The following is a 19,714-nucleotide window of genomic DNA, read 5'->3' as shown; positions in this document are numbered from 1 at the left end:
TATGTATGTATGCAAATATGAAATATTTCCAAATTCTACAAAATTATAACTGACAGAAAGAGAGAAGGTTAAACCTAAGCTTCTAAAATTTCGTAGAGATTCCCGAAACATTGTGAGAATGACTTGCAAGAGGAGGAGAGTAATAAAGATTATCTCAATAGTACGAAAAAGGCTGATATGGCACCAAGTCAAAGAAAAAAAAAACGAACCAAATCAAACGTTTCTAAAACAGTTTGTACATGAATAATTCAATTTCTACTTAATTTAAACATTATTTTTTGTGCGTTCGTCTCGGAATGATGATAAGAAATAAGTCCAGCTAATTTTCATAAAAAAAAAAGAAATTGATTTATGTTGAATTTGAAATGTTGACAAAATATCAAAGAATATTGAAACCGAATAAAATTGTATTGAAACTGTTTAACGTGTAATTAGATTGAACCCACACCCTTCCGAATCTTTTTAAAGCAATTATATTAAAGATAAGTTTTTTTTTTGTTAGCCGAAGTTATTTCTGTTTGAATAGTCATTTTTCCGATTAAAATGTCTCATCTAATAACGGAATTCGGTTTTGGTCATTTATATTTTCTAAAGACTAAATCGACTAGTTATCATTTATTAACAAGCGAGACATCTTGAAAAAGTCTGAATTGTCACCAAAATGTATTCTGTGTACAGAAAAGAAGAAAACTAATTTTTAGAACTCCTTTTCACCAACGCAGCAATTCAAACTTAAACTGTAATTCTCAATGTATGTTCTCTCTTTTTCTCTCTGCAGTTTAAAAGCCAACGTCTTTCCTCTCCAATTCGTTCTCCAATTCGTGTGTGGCATTAATATCCACATAAGGGGGTTATGTGGATATTAATGCCACGCACACACACACACACACACACACACACACACACACACACACACACACACACACACACACACACACACACACACACACACATATATATATTTAATTGTACAGAAGTTCAGAAAAACATTGGTTCCGTCGGTTTCAAGCCCAACATAAAAACCAGTTAATGGTAAAACGTAAATGATGTTAGGCTCTCGACAGCCATGTTGTTTCTGTCTGAGGAAAAAAATAAAGGCCCGCATTTATTTTTTTATAATGATGTTCATTTTTATTTAACTATAGCTTATTCCTATCTCTGTATATATATTTTTTATTCTAATATGAATTTTCTAATTTTTTAATTTTTAATTTAATGCTTTTTAGTAAATATGTACTGTTCTGTTTTTGCATGGTTTCCGGTCTGCCTTCTGTTAGTTTTAGCTGGTGCAAGGGAGATAATTAATTTATCTTATTAATTTTCTATCGTTGTTTCATTTAAGGGGAGATAATCCACGTTTTAGTTGGTCCAAGGGAGCTAATTAATCTATCTTATTTTTAAACCTTTTTTCATTTTATTTTATTTTAAATAGTTGAGCGAGGTATGCTGGCTATTTGGTTTCTAAGTCTTTTATATATATGTGTATTGTATTCTTTAAGGTAGCCATAATTTTCTTCATTTTTATACTTAATTTTTATACTTAATATTAATACTTACAATTGTCTAAATGTCCATTTTCACTTTACTAATTTATGCGCAAAGTTGACTGCATCTAGAATACTCTTGAAGAAATTCCTTTAGGTGGGGGTCTTCGTTCGTTGTTCGGTCCTCCCAGTTTATTAGGAGCGCTTGTCTCCTACGTAAACAGGCCATTAACTGGTCACCTTTATGTTGGGCTTGAAATCGACGGTACCAATGTTTTTCTGAACTTTGTACAATTAAATAAATAAATATTAAGCTCTTATATCTAAAAAGTTTTTCTTTGTAATCGAGCACTTTGTTGGAATTTTTTTCCCCCAAAAGTAAACAAATATATATATATATATATATATATATATATATATATATATATATATATATATATATATATATATAGTACAAAATTTTGTTGAAATTAAAAGACTTACATTTTTCTTTTATATAACTCTTGTTTATTTCATCCTTGATCTCTTAATTACAGCCGCTTCGTTAATGGAATGACAATTCTATGATTTTATGTTTTCATAGAAATTTTCTTTCTCATCAACTCATCAGATGTGATTTCCATCCGATGTTTCCAAGAAAAAGTTAATTTTGTACATGATAAACCTCGTGCATATATATATATATATATATATATATATATATATATATATATATATGCTCCATCTACAATCATAAGTTTTTTCTTTTTCGTTCCCTGATTCCGTCACCTGTCAGGATAGACAGAAGTTTTGCCGCTTTTATAAGTCATATCTTTCATCCCCTTCGCCACATTTAGATGAAACTATTTTAGTTTTAAGTTCAAAGCAACGGCATAACAAAATAGTCATTTATGTGTTTCTCTCGTCTGTTTCACTTTATGCCAACCCCTTCTTTCGATAACTATAAGGTGAGAAAAGATGACAAATTATACATTAAGTGAATATAAAGCAAACTGCCCCTGACCCGTTGAGTCACAAACGTTTCGACCATTTATTCGATTAGCTAAATACGCTTAAATATGATATTCTAATTAGTCCAGATTTCGTATATATGATTATAGAGTTGAAAAGTAAAAAAAAAGTATTTAAGATGCCATCAGCTGGAATCGAAAGCGTCGCATTCAAAGCTGCTGACGTTTCCATTGTACCAACGTGACGCGCATATAAACCGACTAAAAATTAAAAATAAACTTAGATGAATGTATAAAATGTTTAAGGATTTTTCAATTTTGCCCTATTTTTGACCAGTTTAAAAGCAATTTTAACCAGCTAAAGAACGGCCCGTAAAAAGCCAATCACTTGAGACTCCTATCGCCGTTCTACAACTTTTAGTTTCGGAGGAGATAGAGTTTGAAAATATGGAGACAAACAGGCAGACAGGCTGATATACAGAAAAACATTTAGCCGTTTATATATGAGACTTCGAATTCATTCGAACCTTCAAAGCACAACGTCATTAACATAATAGTTCATGAATGCTTACCATAATTATAAATAAATGATCCGTTTTCTTTAAACTCTCCTTTTCGTTATTTTTTGCATAACTGTTGTTGTGTTAAACCCTACAGATAATAATTAACGCGCCCACTTACTATAATGGACTATTCCACTTACTATAATAATCGTGAGAATATTTTTCTCGGCAATTATGCTCGAATTTTCTACTCGTTTCAGTCGGTCTGACGTATACCCCTACTCTTCATTTGTTGTATTTGATTTTCTGATCAACATATTTTGCTTTCACAAAAAACCTTGTCACCCCTTTGGACCCTTATGCGACAACAGCAATAACTATTTCCTGGTAAACTAAATTTGTATTTTAAAAGTTTAAAAAACAAATCAGTTTTACATGAAATTTTAAATAAACATTAAACGACAACCTTTAACATTCTTGAAATAAAGGAATGAATTCTAATTAATTATTATATTATGGTCGGGCAACGTCGGGTGTCCCTGATTGAGAGGTGAGTGACCGATATTGGAACTGATAACAAAGTTATAGAAATAACAAAGTGTTTTGATAACGAAAGTATTTTCTGAACTGGACTGGAATTTAATAAGTCAGAAATATGTAAAACAATAAAATGTTTAGAACGATGTTTAATATTATAGGGCTGGAATGCTTAGTTATAATACACAACGATACGTGACAAAAAACCAGGCAAGACGTAACGAGTTTAGAGACATGTTAGAAAGTTAGGTAATAGAGTCTGTAACGAATGGCTGAGAGTTACGGTCGACAGACAGGACGACACTCAGCAGGAGCAAGATTGATGATTAAGATGTACGCAGGATTTCATCAGCATTCAACGATTCCAAAATGGGAACAACAGTTCGAATAAAGGTTGTAGAAATAAACCCGAGCTCTATTGTTCGTGGTAAAATTTTCCTTGCAGCTTTCTATCCAATAAGATCAAAGATGAGTCTAGTATGTTCCCTAATTGACCACTAGTTGTAACCCCTTGGAATGGTATTACTCCCTTTTTGAAGGTATGTCTTCCCTTTGTCTGGTACAAGACAGTGATATTTATTCCTTTCCGTATTTGTCGTTATATATAAACATACGTCAAATAAGTTGTTTTACGACATTTTGAAAACTAGACGATCATATGTAAATACATGTAAGAAGAACAGACGCACATTCAATAAGACATTCGTTACATACACGTATATAGATGAACAGAATATATACCCCACCACCAACGGGAATACAACACAATCAGTGTTTACCTGCTGTTGCATGCGTCTTGCAGTAACTGCTCTACTATCGGCTGTCATGGTGACAAAAAAATGTTGCAGCTTCCCGTGCGGACTTACGCCCGTCAGAATCAAATATGATATTCTAATTTGTCCAGATTTTGTATATATTATTATAGAGCTGTGATTTCAAAAGTAGAAGAAAATTGGTTAGATGCCATCAGCTAGAATTGAAACTGAAGCGTCCAAAGCTGGTGACGTTCCCACGGTACTAACGTAACACGTATATAAACCGATTAAAAATAAATTAAGATGAATGTATAAAATGCATAACGATTTTTTCGATTGTGACCCATTTTTGCCCATTTTTTTAAAAACCCTTTTTGACCCCTTAAAAACAAATATTAAAACTTGCTATGAGTGGATATTTGTATATTCATTTTTAAAATAACAACAAAAACAAAAACAAAAAATCTGTAGATAAAATTTCTCCATAACTTGCTGTATAAATCACCTCCAAAATACAAACTATATAAACCATCACGAAAATCTATTCGTATAAAAAATTGCGAAAGTCTAGTTGTATATTTCACGGAGAAAGACTTGTTTTATATTAAAGTATAAAAAAATAGTTGTATAAGTAATTACGAAGGATTAGCAGTATAAAAAATTATAAATGATTTACAGTATAAAACATTATAAATGATTTACAGTATAAAACATTATAAATGATTTATAGTATAAAACATTATAAATGATTTACAGTATAAAACATTATAAATGATTTACAGTATCAAACATTATAAATGATTTACAGTATAAAACATTATAAATGATTTACAGTATAAAAAATTATAAATGATTTACAGTATAAAACATTATAAATGATTTACAGTATAAAACATTATAAATGATTTACAGTATAAAACATTATAAATGATTTACATTATAAAACATTATAAATGAGTTATAGTATAAAACATTATAAATGATTAATAGTATAAAACATTATAAATGATTTACAGTATAAAACATTATGAGTTATAGTATAAAACATTATAAATGATTTACAGTATAAAACATTATAAATGATTTACAGTATAAAACGTTATAAATGATTTACAGTATAAAACATAAATGATTTACAGTATAAAACATTATAAATGATTTACAGTATAAAACATTATAAATGATTAACAGTATAAAACATTAGAAATGATTTACAGTATAAAACGTTATAAATGAATTACAATATAAAACATTATAAATGATTTACAGTATAAAACATTATAAATGATTTAGAGTATAAAACATTATAAATGATTTACAGTATAAAACATTATAAATGATTTACAGTATAAAACGTTATAAATGATTGACAGTATAAAACATTATAAATGATTTACAGTATAAAACATTATAAATGATTTACAGTATAAAACATTATAAATGATTTACAGTATAAAAAATTATAAATGATTTACAGTATAAAACATTATAAATGATTTACAGTATAAAACGTTATAAATGATTTACAGTATAAAACATTATAAATGATTTACAGTATAAAACCTTATAAATTATTTAAAGTATAAAACATTATAAATGATTTACAGTATAAAACATTATAAATGATTTACAGTATAAAACATTATAAATTATTTATAGTATAAAACATTATAAATGATTTACAGTATAAAACATTATAAATGATTTACAGTATAAAACATTATAAATGATTTACAGTATAAAACGTTATAAATGATTTACAGTATAAAACGTTATAAATGATTTACAGTATAAAACATTATAAATGATTTACAGTATAAAACATTATAAATGATTTACAGTATAAAACATTATAAATGATTTACAGTATAAAACATTATAAATGATTTACAGTATAAAACATTATAAATGATTTACAGTATAAAACATAAATGATTTACAGTATAAAACGTTATAAATGATTTACAGTATAAAACATTATAAATGATTAACAGTATAAAACATTAGAAATGATTTACAGTATAAAACGCTATAAATGAATTACAATATAAAACATTATAAATGATTTACAGTATAAAACATTATAAATGATTTACAGTATAAAACATTATAAATGATTTACAGTATAAAACATTATAAATGATTTATAGTATAAAACATTAGAAATGATTTACAGTATAAAACATTATAAATGATTTATAGTAGTAAACATTATAAATAATTTATAGTATAAAACATTATAAATGATTTACAGTATCAAACATTATAAATGATTTACAGTATAAAACATTATAAATGATTTACAGTATAAAACATTATAAATGATTTACAGTATAAAACATTACAAATGATTTACAGTATAAAACATTATAAATGATTTATAGTATAAAACATTATAAATTATTTGCAGTATAAAACATTATAAATGATTTACAGTATAAAACATTATAAATGGTTTACAGTATAAAACATTATAAATGATTTACAGTATAAAACATTATAAATGATTTGCAGTATAAAACATTATAAATGATTTACAGTATCAAACATTATAAATGATTTAAAGTATAAAACATTATAAATGATTTACAGTATAAAACATTATAAATGATTTACAGTATAAAACATTATAAACGGTTTACAGTATAACACATTATAAATCATTTACAGTATAAAACATTATAAATGATTTACAGTATAAAACATTATAAATGATTTACAGTATAAAACACTATAAATGATTTACAGTATAAAAAATTATAAATGATTTACAGTATAAAACATTATAAATGATTTACAGTATAAAACGTTATAAATGATTGACAGTATAAAACATTATAAATGATTTACAGTATAAAACATTATAAATGATTTACAGTATAAAACATTATAAATCATTTACAGTATCAAACATTATAAATCATTTACAGTATAAAACATCACAATAGGCTAACCATACAAAACATTATAAAAAAACTAGCTATATCGCAAAACATTATCCATATAAATACCAACTAAATAAAACATCACAAAAACTAACCGTAGAAAGCATCTTAAATGACTATCTATATAAAATGTTCCAAAATCTATCAACATAAAACATCATGTAAAAACCAGTGTGAAAAACTAGCCATATAAATATTGCGACAGATTAACTGTATAAATTTAATAAATGATACATCTAAAGAAGGTAGGATGTGTTTCTTTAAGGCGTTCAAGTAAAATCAACTTAAATGACCATCTATATAAACGGTTCCAAAATCTATCCACATAACATATCATATCAAAATTAACTGTACAAAACAGTGTGAAAGACTAGCTATATAAATATTGCGACAGATTAACCGTATAAATTACTTTAAAAGGCTAGCTATATACTATCTATATATAAGATTGTAAAAGATGCCGTATAAAACATTGCAATGGTATTATAAAATATTATAAAAAACGAGCCATATAGAATATTGAAAATAGACTCGTATAAAACATTGCAATGGTATTATAAAATATTATAAAAAAACGAGCCATATAAAATATTGAAAATAGACTGTATAAAACATTGCAAAATACAAAACAAAAAAAGATTGCGAAATACAAACCATATAATCACTTGCAAAATGTCATCCGCATAAAAAATTACGAAAAGCTATCCATATAAACCACCGTGAAAGACTAGCCATATAATTTTTGTGTTAAACTATATACACATCTAATATATTTCACAGAAGGCTTTATCGAAATTCATAAAACATAAGCCTTAGAAGCATAATCACATATTAGACGTGTAATTGCTTAATCGTGCCAAACATCGAAGTAGTCTACGTTCGCTAAAAATTGTGACAATAGTTCTTCCCAAATTTGTGAAATTTAATTTTACCAAATATCGTGACAAACTTGCTCTTCCAAAAATTGTGATAATCTTACTTTACCAAATATTGTGACAGACGTGCTCTTCCAAAAATTGGGACAATCTAAATTTACCAAACATCGTGACAGACGAGTTTTTCCACAATTTGTGACAATATTACTTTAACAACCATATGATTGTTCTTGCTTGAAATGTTTAACGAATTGTGTCTTTGCACTTGCAAAAATAACGAATTGTGACTAGCACTTGCAAAAATTGTGGCAGACTATTTGTAATATACGTCATGCTGCTCTCAACACAACAAGGTGTCAAAAAGGTACAGCCATTCTAAGCCTATGAAATCTTACGATAAATTTCCGAGTTTGACATGATACATCTAAAGAAGGTCGCATGTTACATCGACCGAACCATTTTGAAAATGACACTCAAAATGAGACCAGTAGTCCGAAGAATCCAAATAATACGAAAAACCAATCTTACGATAGATGCATATGAAATCTTTCGACCGCCGAAGTCTAAATAAACAAAAATGAGAAAAACGTCGTTGATGCTTGTTTTCAAATATTTGTTATAAATTTCTTTAAGGCGTTCAACTAAAATTAGATTTTAATTAAACTTTTTTTACCGGACATATTTTGCGAGTTTACCGTTGCATTATTGACACAATTCGTTAAACATTTCAAGCAAGAACAAGACTTTCAAAATTGGATGAGTGGAATCGATTTTTGCATATGCCGTCTCCCTTCTCGCAGTATGTGTGTGTGTGTATGTGTGTGTATGTGTGTGTATGTGTGTGTGTGTGTGTGTGCAGCTTTTGTCTTTTTTCTTTGTTGAGCGTGTCTGAAATCACGGCAAACATAATAACCGAAAAGAATTGTTTGTAAGACACGACTGTAATTTGTCTCGAACTTGGAAATCTTCATGTCTCTAAAGTGGAGAACTATTTTTGTAATCGAAAAATGATTCAAAATATATTTTGTAACTGTACTAGAATCAAGGGAAATTTATCAGTGTGTTTTCAAATATTTTTTTCTATTTTGTTGTCATGTCTATGCAGTGTGATGATGTATGGTTTTGAGTGGAGAACCATTCTTGTACTAGAAAAATGATCCAAAGATGGATGTCAAAAGAAATAACTGCCTAGAGAGAAGAAACGTATCTAACTGCAAATATTAAGGATAGATGTTCCAAGCATCAATCCTGTCAGAAAATTTATAAAGAATTTCGGATAATTTTTTTTAGTATAAATCTAGAGCGTAGTTCCCTTTTCGTGTCAAGACGAAAAGCTATGACTGAAAACTTCAAAATGATCCAAAATATATTTTGTAAAGAAATTCTGGTATCTGATTGACCCGTTCTTATCAGTCCTGGCTATAATCGAAAAATGATCCGAAAAGGATTTGCAAAATTTTACTGCAGAGAAAAGAAAATTATCCAATTGCGAATATTAAGTGTCGTTGTTTCAAGCAAAAACTATCATCATCAGTCCAATCAGAAATGTTTTAAATTTTAAAGAATTTCATATAAAAAATTGTAGTGTCAATCCAGTTAGGATCAGCAGTAGTTAATTTGTTTTTATCACTCCTGGCTATAAATATAATCGTCCAAATGTTGTGAGCATACAATTATGTAACGATGTTGAACTAAGGAACCTATACGCAATTTTAACACTTTTATTTAATCTACATAGACATATGGCGCAACAGATAAAGGCATTGGTTATCTTATCAACCAGTTCTAAATGATAGTTTTTTAATAGTTGATTGTTCGATCCTAATTACAAATGATAGTAATTAAGAATATGGAATAACAACCGTCATGGATGAAGGAACAGGATCAATTTACCCCCGTGTATTAGATAAAGGTTTCGGTTCGAAATACTACATTTCCAGGTTTGACATAAAGATTCCCAAGTCTGAAAAGATGCACCTGAACATCTTGCGTATTATGGACTAGAAATGACGAAATGATTCCATTTCCGTTTCATGAAAACCAGTTTTCTTTTTTGTTGCAGACCATCTACTAGTTGGCCAGTAATGTACAAATCCCAAGAGTGATAGGAGCCTTCTATCATGTCTGAAAGTGACATAATGTCTAACGAGCAAGATCAGAATGCAAATCTCGACGCTTCAATGCTTGAGGGCACAGCTCAATGCATCGTACGACCTGCGGTTATGGTACTTAGTTTGATTTTAATTGAGGGCCACATCGTTCCACCTCACATCTTCGAAGTCGGCTTGAAAGTCAATACCAAAGTGGATGTACTGGAGAGTGTGGTGATCCCCTGGTACAATCACGTGACCGGTGAAAGACTGAGTGTAGCAGCAGGTCTCGGCGCCGGCCCACTAATCCAAGGAGACCCAGTTTTCACTCTATGAGTTCTACAGCTTTCTTCCCTTCTCTCACCATCTGTCAAGTATTCGCCGAGCTCCCGCCGGCGCTTGTGGAAATTACATGCTCACAGTTCGGCACCCGTATCAAGGTGGTGACGAGACTAAAGGCGGCTATATTGAAAAGATGTATAAATGTACTACATAATCAATCAATCAATCAATCAATCAATCAATCAATCAATCAATAAGGGTTTTATCACTCAATGAGGAATTCCTCCATGGACTTTAGTCATCTATCTCGGTCCCAAGTAATCCGTTAACATGCGGGACCCGTGTGTTTTATCAGGTCGCCCCTCCATCTCGTTCTTTGTCTTCCCTTTGGCCTCTTATGTTCACGAGGTGTCCATTCCGTTGTCCTGATGGACCATCAGTTGTCGTGTTGTCTTGCTACATAAACAAGTTACCTGAAATGATTTTTTTTCAATAAAAGTTTTAAACTAAAGCTGTAGTGTTGTTTTCTTTAGGGCGACAATTTTATCGTTCTACCCTGTATATAAATAGCGATAAAGTCAACTAGTATAAAGTTTCACATAGGCACATTTAGTACATGTCATGATGACCCAAATCTGCAAAACAGTATTATTCCCTGTGTTGAATCAAAAATGGATGGCATGTAAGATTAAAACAAAACGAAAAATCAGATCAGTTAAATAAAACAGAGATGACGAATGACATCACGTCTTTACGAGAAAAAACAATTTTTTTCAAATCAGTTATCTGTGGAAGTGAGACAAAGAGTGGACGCACGTATGCAAATGCACACGAAATGCGTAATAACATCACTATAAAGAAAAATATAAAAACGAAGGAGACCACCTTAGAGAGAACGATCACGTGAGAGACCTCACAGCCGTAATGAGAAGTCACGCGTGGAGAGAAGATGAGAAAATTGCACGAAAAAGTGAGTTCGAGTTATTATTTGTCTTGATCTCCTTTGCGAGGTTAACTGCTACTGTAATGTTATGACCCTTTAGGCTGTGATCATAGCGTAGTATCTGTTAACTGTGGCAAGCGGGGTCAATGGTCAAAACATTATTATTATTATTGTTATTGTATTCTTATTAATTGACTTGAGCGACGGATGGTCGCTGGACCAGTTATTATGATTAGAAGAATAAACAATTAAATTGCGGAAGAAATGATTGACGTGTGAATCGCAAAAGGAATGTGAAAATAGAAAATATATGTAAACATTATTTTGGGGGTTTGAATAAACAAATAACTAGCTGTGGACATTAGGTTGGTCTGAGACACGTAATTAGGTGACGTAAGAGAACACGTGATGTAGTTAGTTTGGAAGAAATTCAGAGAATTGAGGATTGACCACCAAAAGCGGAGACGTCTAGACAGGGGTGGACAGACAACTAGGGAGCGAGCTGTAAGAATAGAAAATGTAGACAAACTGCAGATCCTGTGAAAACCATTTGAGACAACTGTAATAAATTTATATTATAAAATTATAAAGAGTTGCTTTATGGTTTTCACAAATAAGAACAGATGGCTCAATTGGCTTCATGGTTCGTCACGGAGCAGCGGGAAGATACAGAAGAACTCTTCCAGAAAAAGGTATGAAGCATATATTATTCTTCTTATATATGAACTGTAAAAATATCCCGTGTGATAAGCCTGATACAACATGATTCAGTTTACACGTCAATATCATGTCCTCCTGGGTAAACAACATACACACGATTTATACGTTTATTATCTGTCTGTTAAAAGAACAATATCTTACATCCATTAGAAAACACATGACACGTTTTATTATATCATCTCCTCCAATATAAACCAATATACAACACTACAACGTGTGGGTCCCGTGTTTAAATGTGAGTAACGTTAGAGAAGCAGGTATGAGCCACACCGTCGATAATCATGTAAGGAAATTTTGAATATCATTAAGAGCGAAATGTTTCGTCGAACATTAGTTCGCAAATCCTTCAAAGATAAGTAAAATAATTAATTAGCTAAGGATACGTTAGTTTCTCCGGAATATTTCTAGAAATGAAATCTTGGAAATTCTCAGCGAACGTTTCTGTAAATCTTTTGTGCATGCAAAGAAGTTTTATTGGTCAAACTAAACTGATGAGACGATCAACGGTCACTCATGGAATGCTACAAACATTAGACGAAACATCAAAATGAAAAAGAAAAGGCAGTGTTAATGAACATTGAAAGAAAAGAGGAAAGACAGCATATCAAGATACGTCAGAGATACAATTCAGCTACTTCAAACCAATATATTCATTTACTGGCACATATTATAGACAGTCATTTGTTCAACAATAGAAAGTGGAATATCGAGGTTTGCAGCGAGTTTTGGCTTATTATGTATGCTTTTAGACTCTTATAACACAACTTAAAATTGAAATGCTTCTTTAACGGCATACAAAAAATGGGTATATAGATATTGTACATATTACGTATCTGAATTTTGGAGATGACGAATGATTATTTTTGTTCCCACGTCACCGTAAAGAAAAAATATATAAAAAGGAGGGAGAGCACGTTAGAGAGTACGATCACGTGAGAGACGTCACAGCCGTAATGAGAAGTCACGCGTGGAGAGAGGATGAGGAAATTGCACGAAAAATGTGTATGTTGTTAAACTTGGAAATGTTTCTGTCGAACTCGGAAATCTGGACGGAATTTCGAACAGAACATTTTATTTAAGAAAAATACAATTGCAAATTACTTAGAACCTCTAGCCAATCATGGCTGACCAAACGAGAGCATACAACCCCCGTGAAATAAATAAAGGGTTCCGTTCGAAATTCCGTCTAGATTCCCGAGTTTGACAGAAACATTCCTGAGTACAACAAGATACACCCGAAGAAGGTCAGAAGTTGCATCGACCGTAACGTTGAGAAAATGACACTCAAGATGAGAACAGTAGTCGGAAGAATCCAAATAATTAAAACATGATAGATATATTGATATTTGAAACATCATAATGTACTTCTAATATAAAATATTAAAGTTTCAAACTTTTACTAACACTTTATGACCCGAATTATGATGTAGATGATTAAAACAATATTTATTTAGTTATTTTAAAGGGTAATAATACTATGATTATCTTCAAACTGGAAAAATTCTGAAGTTCAATAGTTAAACTACTACTGAGAATTTTTGCATTTCATAAACTTACCTTGATTATTACCTATAGTGCTTAAAAAGTATTTATGACAAACAAAATCCTCCACTCTCTGAGACAGATGGCAGCATACTGAATGTAAGCAATGGGCAGTTGCAATCTGGAGGTATCTGACATTTTGCCAGATACTGAACTAATATGTACGAGGCATGTTTAAATCAATTCCCACTTTATTTATGCTGTTATATTCATTTATTTATGATTGAATGAATTAGTTCAAACAGGTCATAAAGGGTTAATATCGTAAAATCGCTTATATAGATCTAAGCACTCTCCCCTATAATTATAGAAATTGATGCAACTAAACGTGTGTGTGTATTTCATTAAATAAAATATATGAGTTCTGTCTATTAATTCTGTTTTTGATCCTTTGCAATTTTCGAATAACAGTCTTCACTATATATATATATATATATATATATATATATATATATATATATATATATATATATATAGTAATTTATAAAATATATATGGCGATTAAGCTACACTGAATATTCTGCGTTTCATCCACTGTAGGATTCGTCAGGCTTATGCGCGAATTTTGTGGTTATCCTCAACATATATAAAAACAAGAAGCAACCACAAAATTCGCGCATAAGCCTGACGAATCCTACAGTGGATGAAACGCAGAATATTCAGTGTAGCTTAATCGCCATATATATTTCATAAATTACTAACTAGCTCTACCTACGTATTGAGCACTTTTGAAGTAAATACTTAGTTTACGCATAAATCTATACTTTCGTATATTAAATTTGTGTGAGTAAATGAAGTAGTTATATATATGTGTGTGTATATATATATATATATATATATATATATATATATATATATATATATATATATATATATAGCCTTATATGTAATTATACTGAGTTCGTGAAATCCAGTAAATTTTCATATACCAATGAGTTTTAAGCCAAAATTGGTTGACTTAAAGAGTAAGCTACAAAATTATCAAATTTTATAATTGAGCATCAATATACTGTGTAAGCAAAAACAAGACTTCAAAACAAGGTGTTGGTGGCAACAAAAAGTGTATTTCAATTTATGTTACAATTGTTTCCATGTCCAGTTCAACAATTTCAAGCACTTTTTGTTGCCACCAACACCTTGTTTTGAAGTATTGTTTTTGCTTACACAGTATATATATATATATATATATATATATATATATATATATATATATATATATATATATGTGTGTGTGTGTGTGTGTGTGTGTGTTCGTGAATATGTTTGTAAACTTACTATTGTCATAGTTCAATGCAAGGTGACTGAAGACAATCAACATTGTAAAAACTGGCGAACTTAACCCTTTATGATCTGAATTATCTAGTTATATCTCATAGGATTAGTGAATTACTTGACAAAGGCTTCCTTTCCAGGGCAATTGCTCTTGAGATATCGAAAGCCTTCGATAAGGTATGGCATAAGGGCCTATTTCACAAGATTTCCAGCTACGGTATCACTGGAAATGTTTTCTCAATCATTAAATCATTTCTCTCCGATAGGTTCATAAGAGTAGTGGTTGATGGACAGAAATCAGAGGCCCACAGTATTAATGCTGGAGTCTCTCAGGGGTCCATTCTGGGCCCAATTCTCTTTCTGATCTACATCAATGATCTCCCAAAACACATACTTAAATCATTCGATGACATCTATGCTGATGACACGACCATCTATGGCAACACATCAAAGGCCATAAATGACAAAGTTCTCTCTAATTCTCTCTCCTCCGATCTTGAGCCCGTGGTACAGTGGGGGAAGAGGTGGCTGGTTACTTTTAATGCATCCAAAACCAAGCTTCTATCATTATATCATCAACTCTTTGATCCCCATCTTGCATCAATTGAAATGGATGACTGTCGTCTTGAGGAGGCTCTATGTTTTGACAAGCTTTTGAGTTTGACCTTTACTCCTGATCTGAAATGGAACACTACATCAGGTCTTTTGCCAAGGACGTTGGAAAAACGGTGGGATCCTTCTACCGCTCCAGAAGATATCTCACTACTGATGCAATTCTCTATCTGTATAAAAGCTAAATACGTCCAAGGATGGAGTACTGCTGCCACATCTGGGCAGGAGCTGCTAAAAACAGCCTATCCTGCCTTGACAGAGTACAAAATAGACTTCGTGGTTTAGGGGGGATGCCCTTTTCTCTTCCCTACAACCTCTCTCCCACAGAAGAGGCGTTGCGAGCCTGTCTTTGTTTTATCGTTATTTTCATGGAAAGTGCTCGTCTAAGCTCCAATCTCTCGTCTCCCCTCGCAAATCTTTCACGAGAAACACCCGTCTAGCTAAAACCACTGTCAATAATTTTCCCCACTCTTTATATGTGCCTAAATCCAAACGTAGGTTCCATGAACAGAGCTTCTTTCTCAGAAGTGCACAATTGTGGAACTCTCTTTCGTTTGCCTGTTTCCCACCTGACTACAACTTGGATGTCTTCAAATTCTTGACAAATCGCCCTCTTGAGAAAGACACTCTATCAAATCTGCAATACTAATGATTACTACAATACTATCTCATTGATCATTGTACACGCAATAACCCTTATCCCTGAGCGGCTTCCGGGGCTTGATAAGTGGTGACCTCCATGTAAAAAAAAGATGTTAAAGAAAATATTTATTATTTTAAGTCAGTTATTATTAATTTTAAGTTTAAATCTTAATAATACTATGGTCGTCTTCAAACTGGAAAAATTATAAATAGTGGGGCAGGTTATCTTAATATTCCATAAGAATCTTTCACTTAGTGATACAAGCACCAAGTAAAAGATAGTTTTAACAATCTAACCCACTAAAAGTTCAATAGTTAAACTACCACTGAGAATTTTGGCATTTCATAAACTTACCTTGATTATTATCCATAGTGCTTGAAAAAAGTGTGTTTATGACAACAAACTAAATCCTCCATTTTCTGAGACAGATGGCAACATACTGAATGTAAGCAATGGACAGTTGCAATCTGGAGGTATCTGGCATCTTACCAGATACTGATACGTACAATGCGTGTTTTAGTCAATTCCCACTTTATTTATGCCGTAATATTAATTTATTTACGACTGAACGAATTAATTCAACCAGGCTATAAAGGGTTAATTCTTTTACTGCTTCAAGTTGTGGCCGCCGGCAAAAGAAACAGAAACTTGAAACATCTTATTTTGTAGTCGTGTCTATTTACTTTGTTCGATGATTGCGTATAAACTAAACTAATAAAACATTCTACGTATTTAAAATTTTGTAATGTTTTTAGTAAATATGGAGAACGTCTCAAAGTTTTCCAACTTTTTAAAATAAATATGAATAACGTCTCAAAGTTTTCCAAATTTTTAAAATAAATATGGATAACGTCTCCAAGTTTTCCAATTTTTTTATAAATATTGATAGCGTCTCAAAGTTTTCCAAATTACGACGAAAAACTTACCTGCTGTCTGTTGTCCGGAGAGTATGGAAGTAAAGTCGATACATGGAACATGATTTCGTGTCCCTCGTAAATAGTGTAACGGGATTCAGTTCCTGTGCTGTCCGCTGTATTGTAAGGAGAAAAATATTGACAGTTTTAGATAAATTTAATAGATTAGTATTCAGTATCTAATTTTACCTGTTCCTTCCTTAGTTAATCCGTACTTTATAAATTGTATTAAGCCTTTTACAAGGCTAAATACAATTTATAAAGGCCAAACTGCCCCCCCCCCAAAAGGCCAAATTCGAAAAACTTGGCTTTAAAATGCCCAACCTGGCTAAATACAATTTATAAAGGCCAAACTGCCCCCAAAAAGACCAGATTAAAAAAAACTTGGCTTTAAAATGCCAACCTGGCTAAATACAAAGGCCAAAACTGCCCCCAGAAAGACCAAATTCGAAAAACTTTGCTTTAAAATGGTCAATCTGGCAACTCTCAAAAATATGAATGACCTGGGCATTTTAAAGCTAAGTTTTTCGAATTTGACCTTTTTGGGAGACAATCTGACTGGATACAATTTATAAAGGCCAAACTGCCCCCCAAAATGCCAGATTCAAGAAACTTGGCTTTAAAATGGCCTATCTGGCAACTCTTAACAAAAATATGAGAGTGACCTCCCTTTGCCATAGTATTGTTTTCGAATGTAATAATGTATGATCATTGTTTTAATGGTGTGGGAAAGAATCTCGTAGTAATTTTGACGTGCAGCGGTTCTTCCTCGAAGAAAGAAGTAAGCGAAACGTTACATATATTAGGAACATTTGAAAGAAACAGCAAAAAAAAGAACATGATCTGTCAAGAAGTGCTAGACTGAAGGAGTCGATAAAAGATTATTTTCCACAATATTATTTTATTATTTGTATAAAAATACGTAGCGCAGTATTACTTTCTTAGTTTTATTAGTACGCATTAATTACTTTCATTTATTATCCAAGAACACCAAAGTCCAACATGCAAGCTACAATGTAGTAATGTACCAATTAAACAATGTGCCTTGTTTGGGGTTAAAATGTAATTAAAAAAGTGTGAATAATCGTACATAAAAATGTTACAAAAAATTTGAAGCAAATTCATAAGCAAAGTATTGGGAATACACGTGCAGTTTGATACCAAATATTAGGTTGAGAAGAAAGTTCTTGCGGCATTTTTTAATTTTGATTTCAAATGATATATTTTTAAATAAGTTTTCCTTAGTATACCTCTACTTTATATATATATTTTAAAAAAGCGTTTTTCGCTCTTTAAAAATTTTTTTACTGCATTTTCACCCCAAACAAGGCACATTGCCACTTTCATGTAGAGGGCTACTATTAGGGACATAAGCTACAGGGGTACTATGTAGGGAACTGGGCAGCAAGATGTCGGTTCACTTTACACTTGAACTTCTGCATGTCAGTACAGTTGGGGAAGCAGGGACCAGGAAGGGAATTCTATAGTCTAGCGGTTCTGGGAAAGAAACTACTGGAGTAGAAAGTTCTCTTACATCTAGAGATCTCTACTGTGAAGGGGTGTGATTTAGCTGCTTGTCAGGGGTATTTACGTCATACCAGAGACAATTTGGCCAGGGAGGTTATTTATGAATATTAGGAATAATAAATGTCCAAGGATAGACACCTGAGGCACTCGCACATTTATAACATATTGTTTAGATAAACAATTATGCGTTCTTTTTAATACAGGATGAAAAACACAAAACAAATTCGCACAATTTTCTTATTTCAATTCAAGCTTGGCCGGAAAACTGCTAAAACACCTCGCAATATCAACGAAGCGTTTGGCCCAGGAACCACTACTGAACGCACAGCACAATGGTGGTTCAAAAAAAGAGTCTTGAAGATGAATGTAGTGGTCGGCCATCGAATGTTGACAACAATCAATTAAGAGCCTTAGTCGAAGCCAATCCACGCACAACTGTTCGAGGACTTGCTTCCGGATTATATGTAACGTATACGACGATTTCCAATTTGAGAGAAAGTGGGAAGACAAAATAACTTGATAAATGGGTGCCTCGCAAATTAAACGACGGCCAAAGGCAACGCCGTTAAGAAGTGTCATCTTCAATTCTTTTACACACAAGAACGATCCTTATCTCGACCGGGTTGTGCCTTGTGATAAAAAGTGGGTTCTTTACGACAATCAGGACGCTCAGCTCAGTGGTTAGACACCAACGAAGGTCCACGACACTTCCTGAAGCGAGTTGCAGCAAAGAAGGTCATACTGACTGTTTAATGGTCTGCAACCGGTCTCATTCATTACATTTTGTGAATGTAGGCGAAAGCATTACGGCGGAGAAGTACTGTCAACAAATAGATGAAATGCCCCAGAAACTTCGACAACAAAGCCCAGCATTAGTCAATAGAAAACGCCCAATTCATACATCATCAAACAAATATAATTTTAGCAAATTTCACAAGAAGTTTAAGAGAGTTGCAATAAATCTCGCAGAAGCTAATAGCTGAATTTTATCTTTTCTGCAGTAAGCAGTATTAGTGTCTACTATTTATAGATTTAGTAGGATGTAATCTCTTTATTATTATTATTATTATTATTATTATTATTATTATTTATTTATATAAATAAAATGAACTCATTTTTT

At 31.7% G+C, this 19,714-nt stretch overlaps 1 protein-coding gene across 7 annotated transcripts in view; it reads right to left on the bottom strand.

Moving 5' to 3' along the window:
• The window catches only part of LOC145247988 (GTPase-activating Rap/Ran-GAP domain-like protein 3), a 513,715-nt gene that overhangs the window by 145,188 nt on the left and 348,813 nt on the right, over positions 1 to 19,714 (bottom strand). For all 7 annotated transcript variants that reach the window (XR_013863317.1, XM_080109655.1, XM_080109653.1 and 4 more), the window contains exon 10: positions 17,080 to 17,183. Coding sequence is in view for 6 of the 7 variants with exons in the window: in XM_080109655.1 (XP_079965781.1) it covers positions 17,080 to 17,183 (104 nt within the window). In the remaining variant the exon portion in view is untranslated. The remainder of the gene's footprint in view (positions 1 to 17,079; positions 17,184 to 19,714) is intronic.

Source organism: Euprymna scolopes, chromosome 26 (assembly GCF_053919585.1).
Source record: "Euprymna scolopes isolate OS-2025 chromosome 26, ASM5391958v1, whole genome shotgun sequence".
NCBI classification, from domain to species: Eukaryota; Metazoa; Mollusca; class Cephalopoda; order Sepiida; family Sepiolidae; genus Euprymna; species Euprymna scolopes.
The sequence above is the reverse complement of the archived record's forward strand: the minus strand, read 5'-3'. Positions and strand labels throughout refer to the sequence as shown.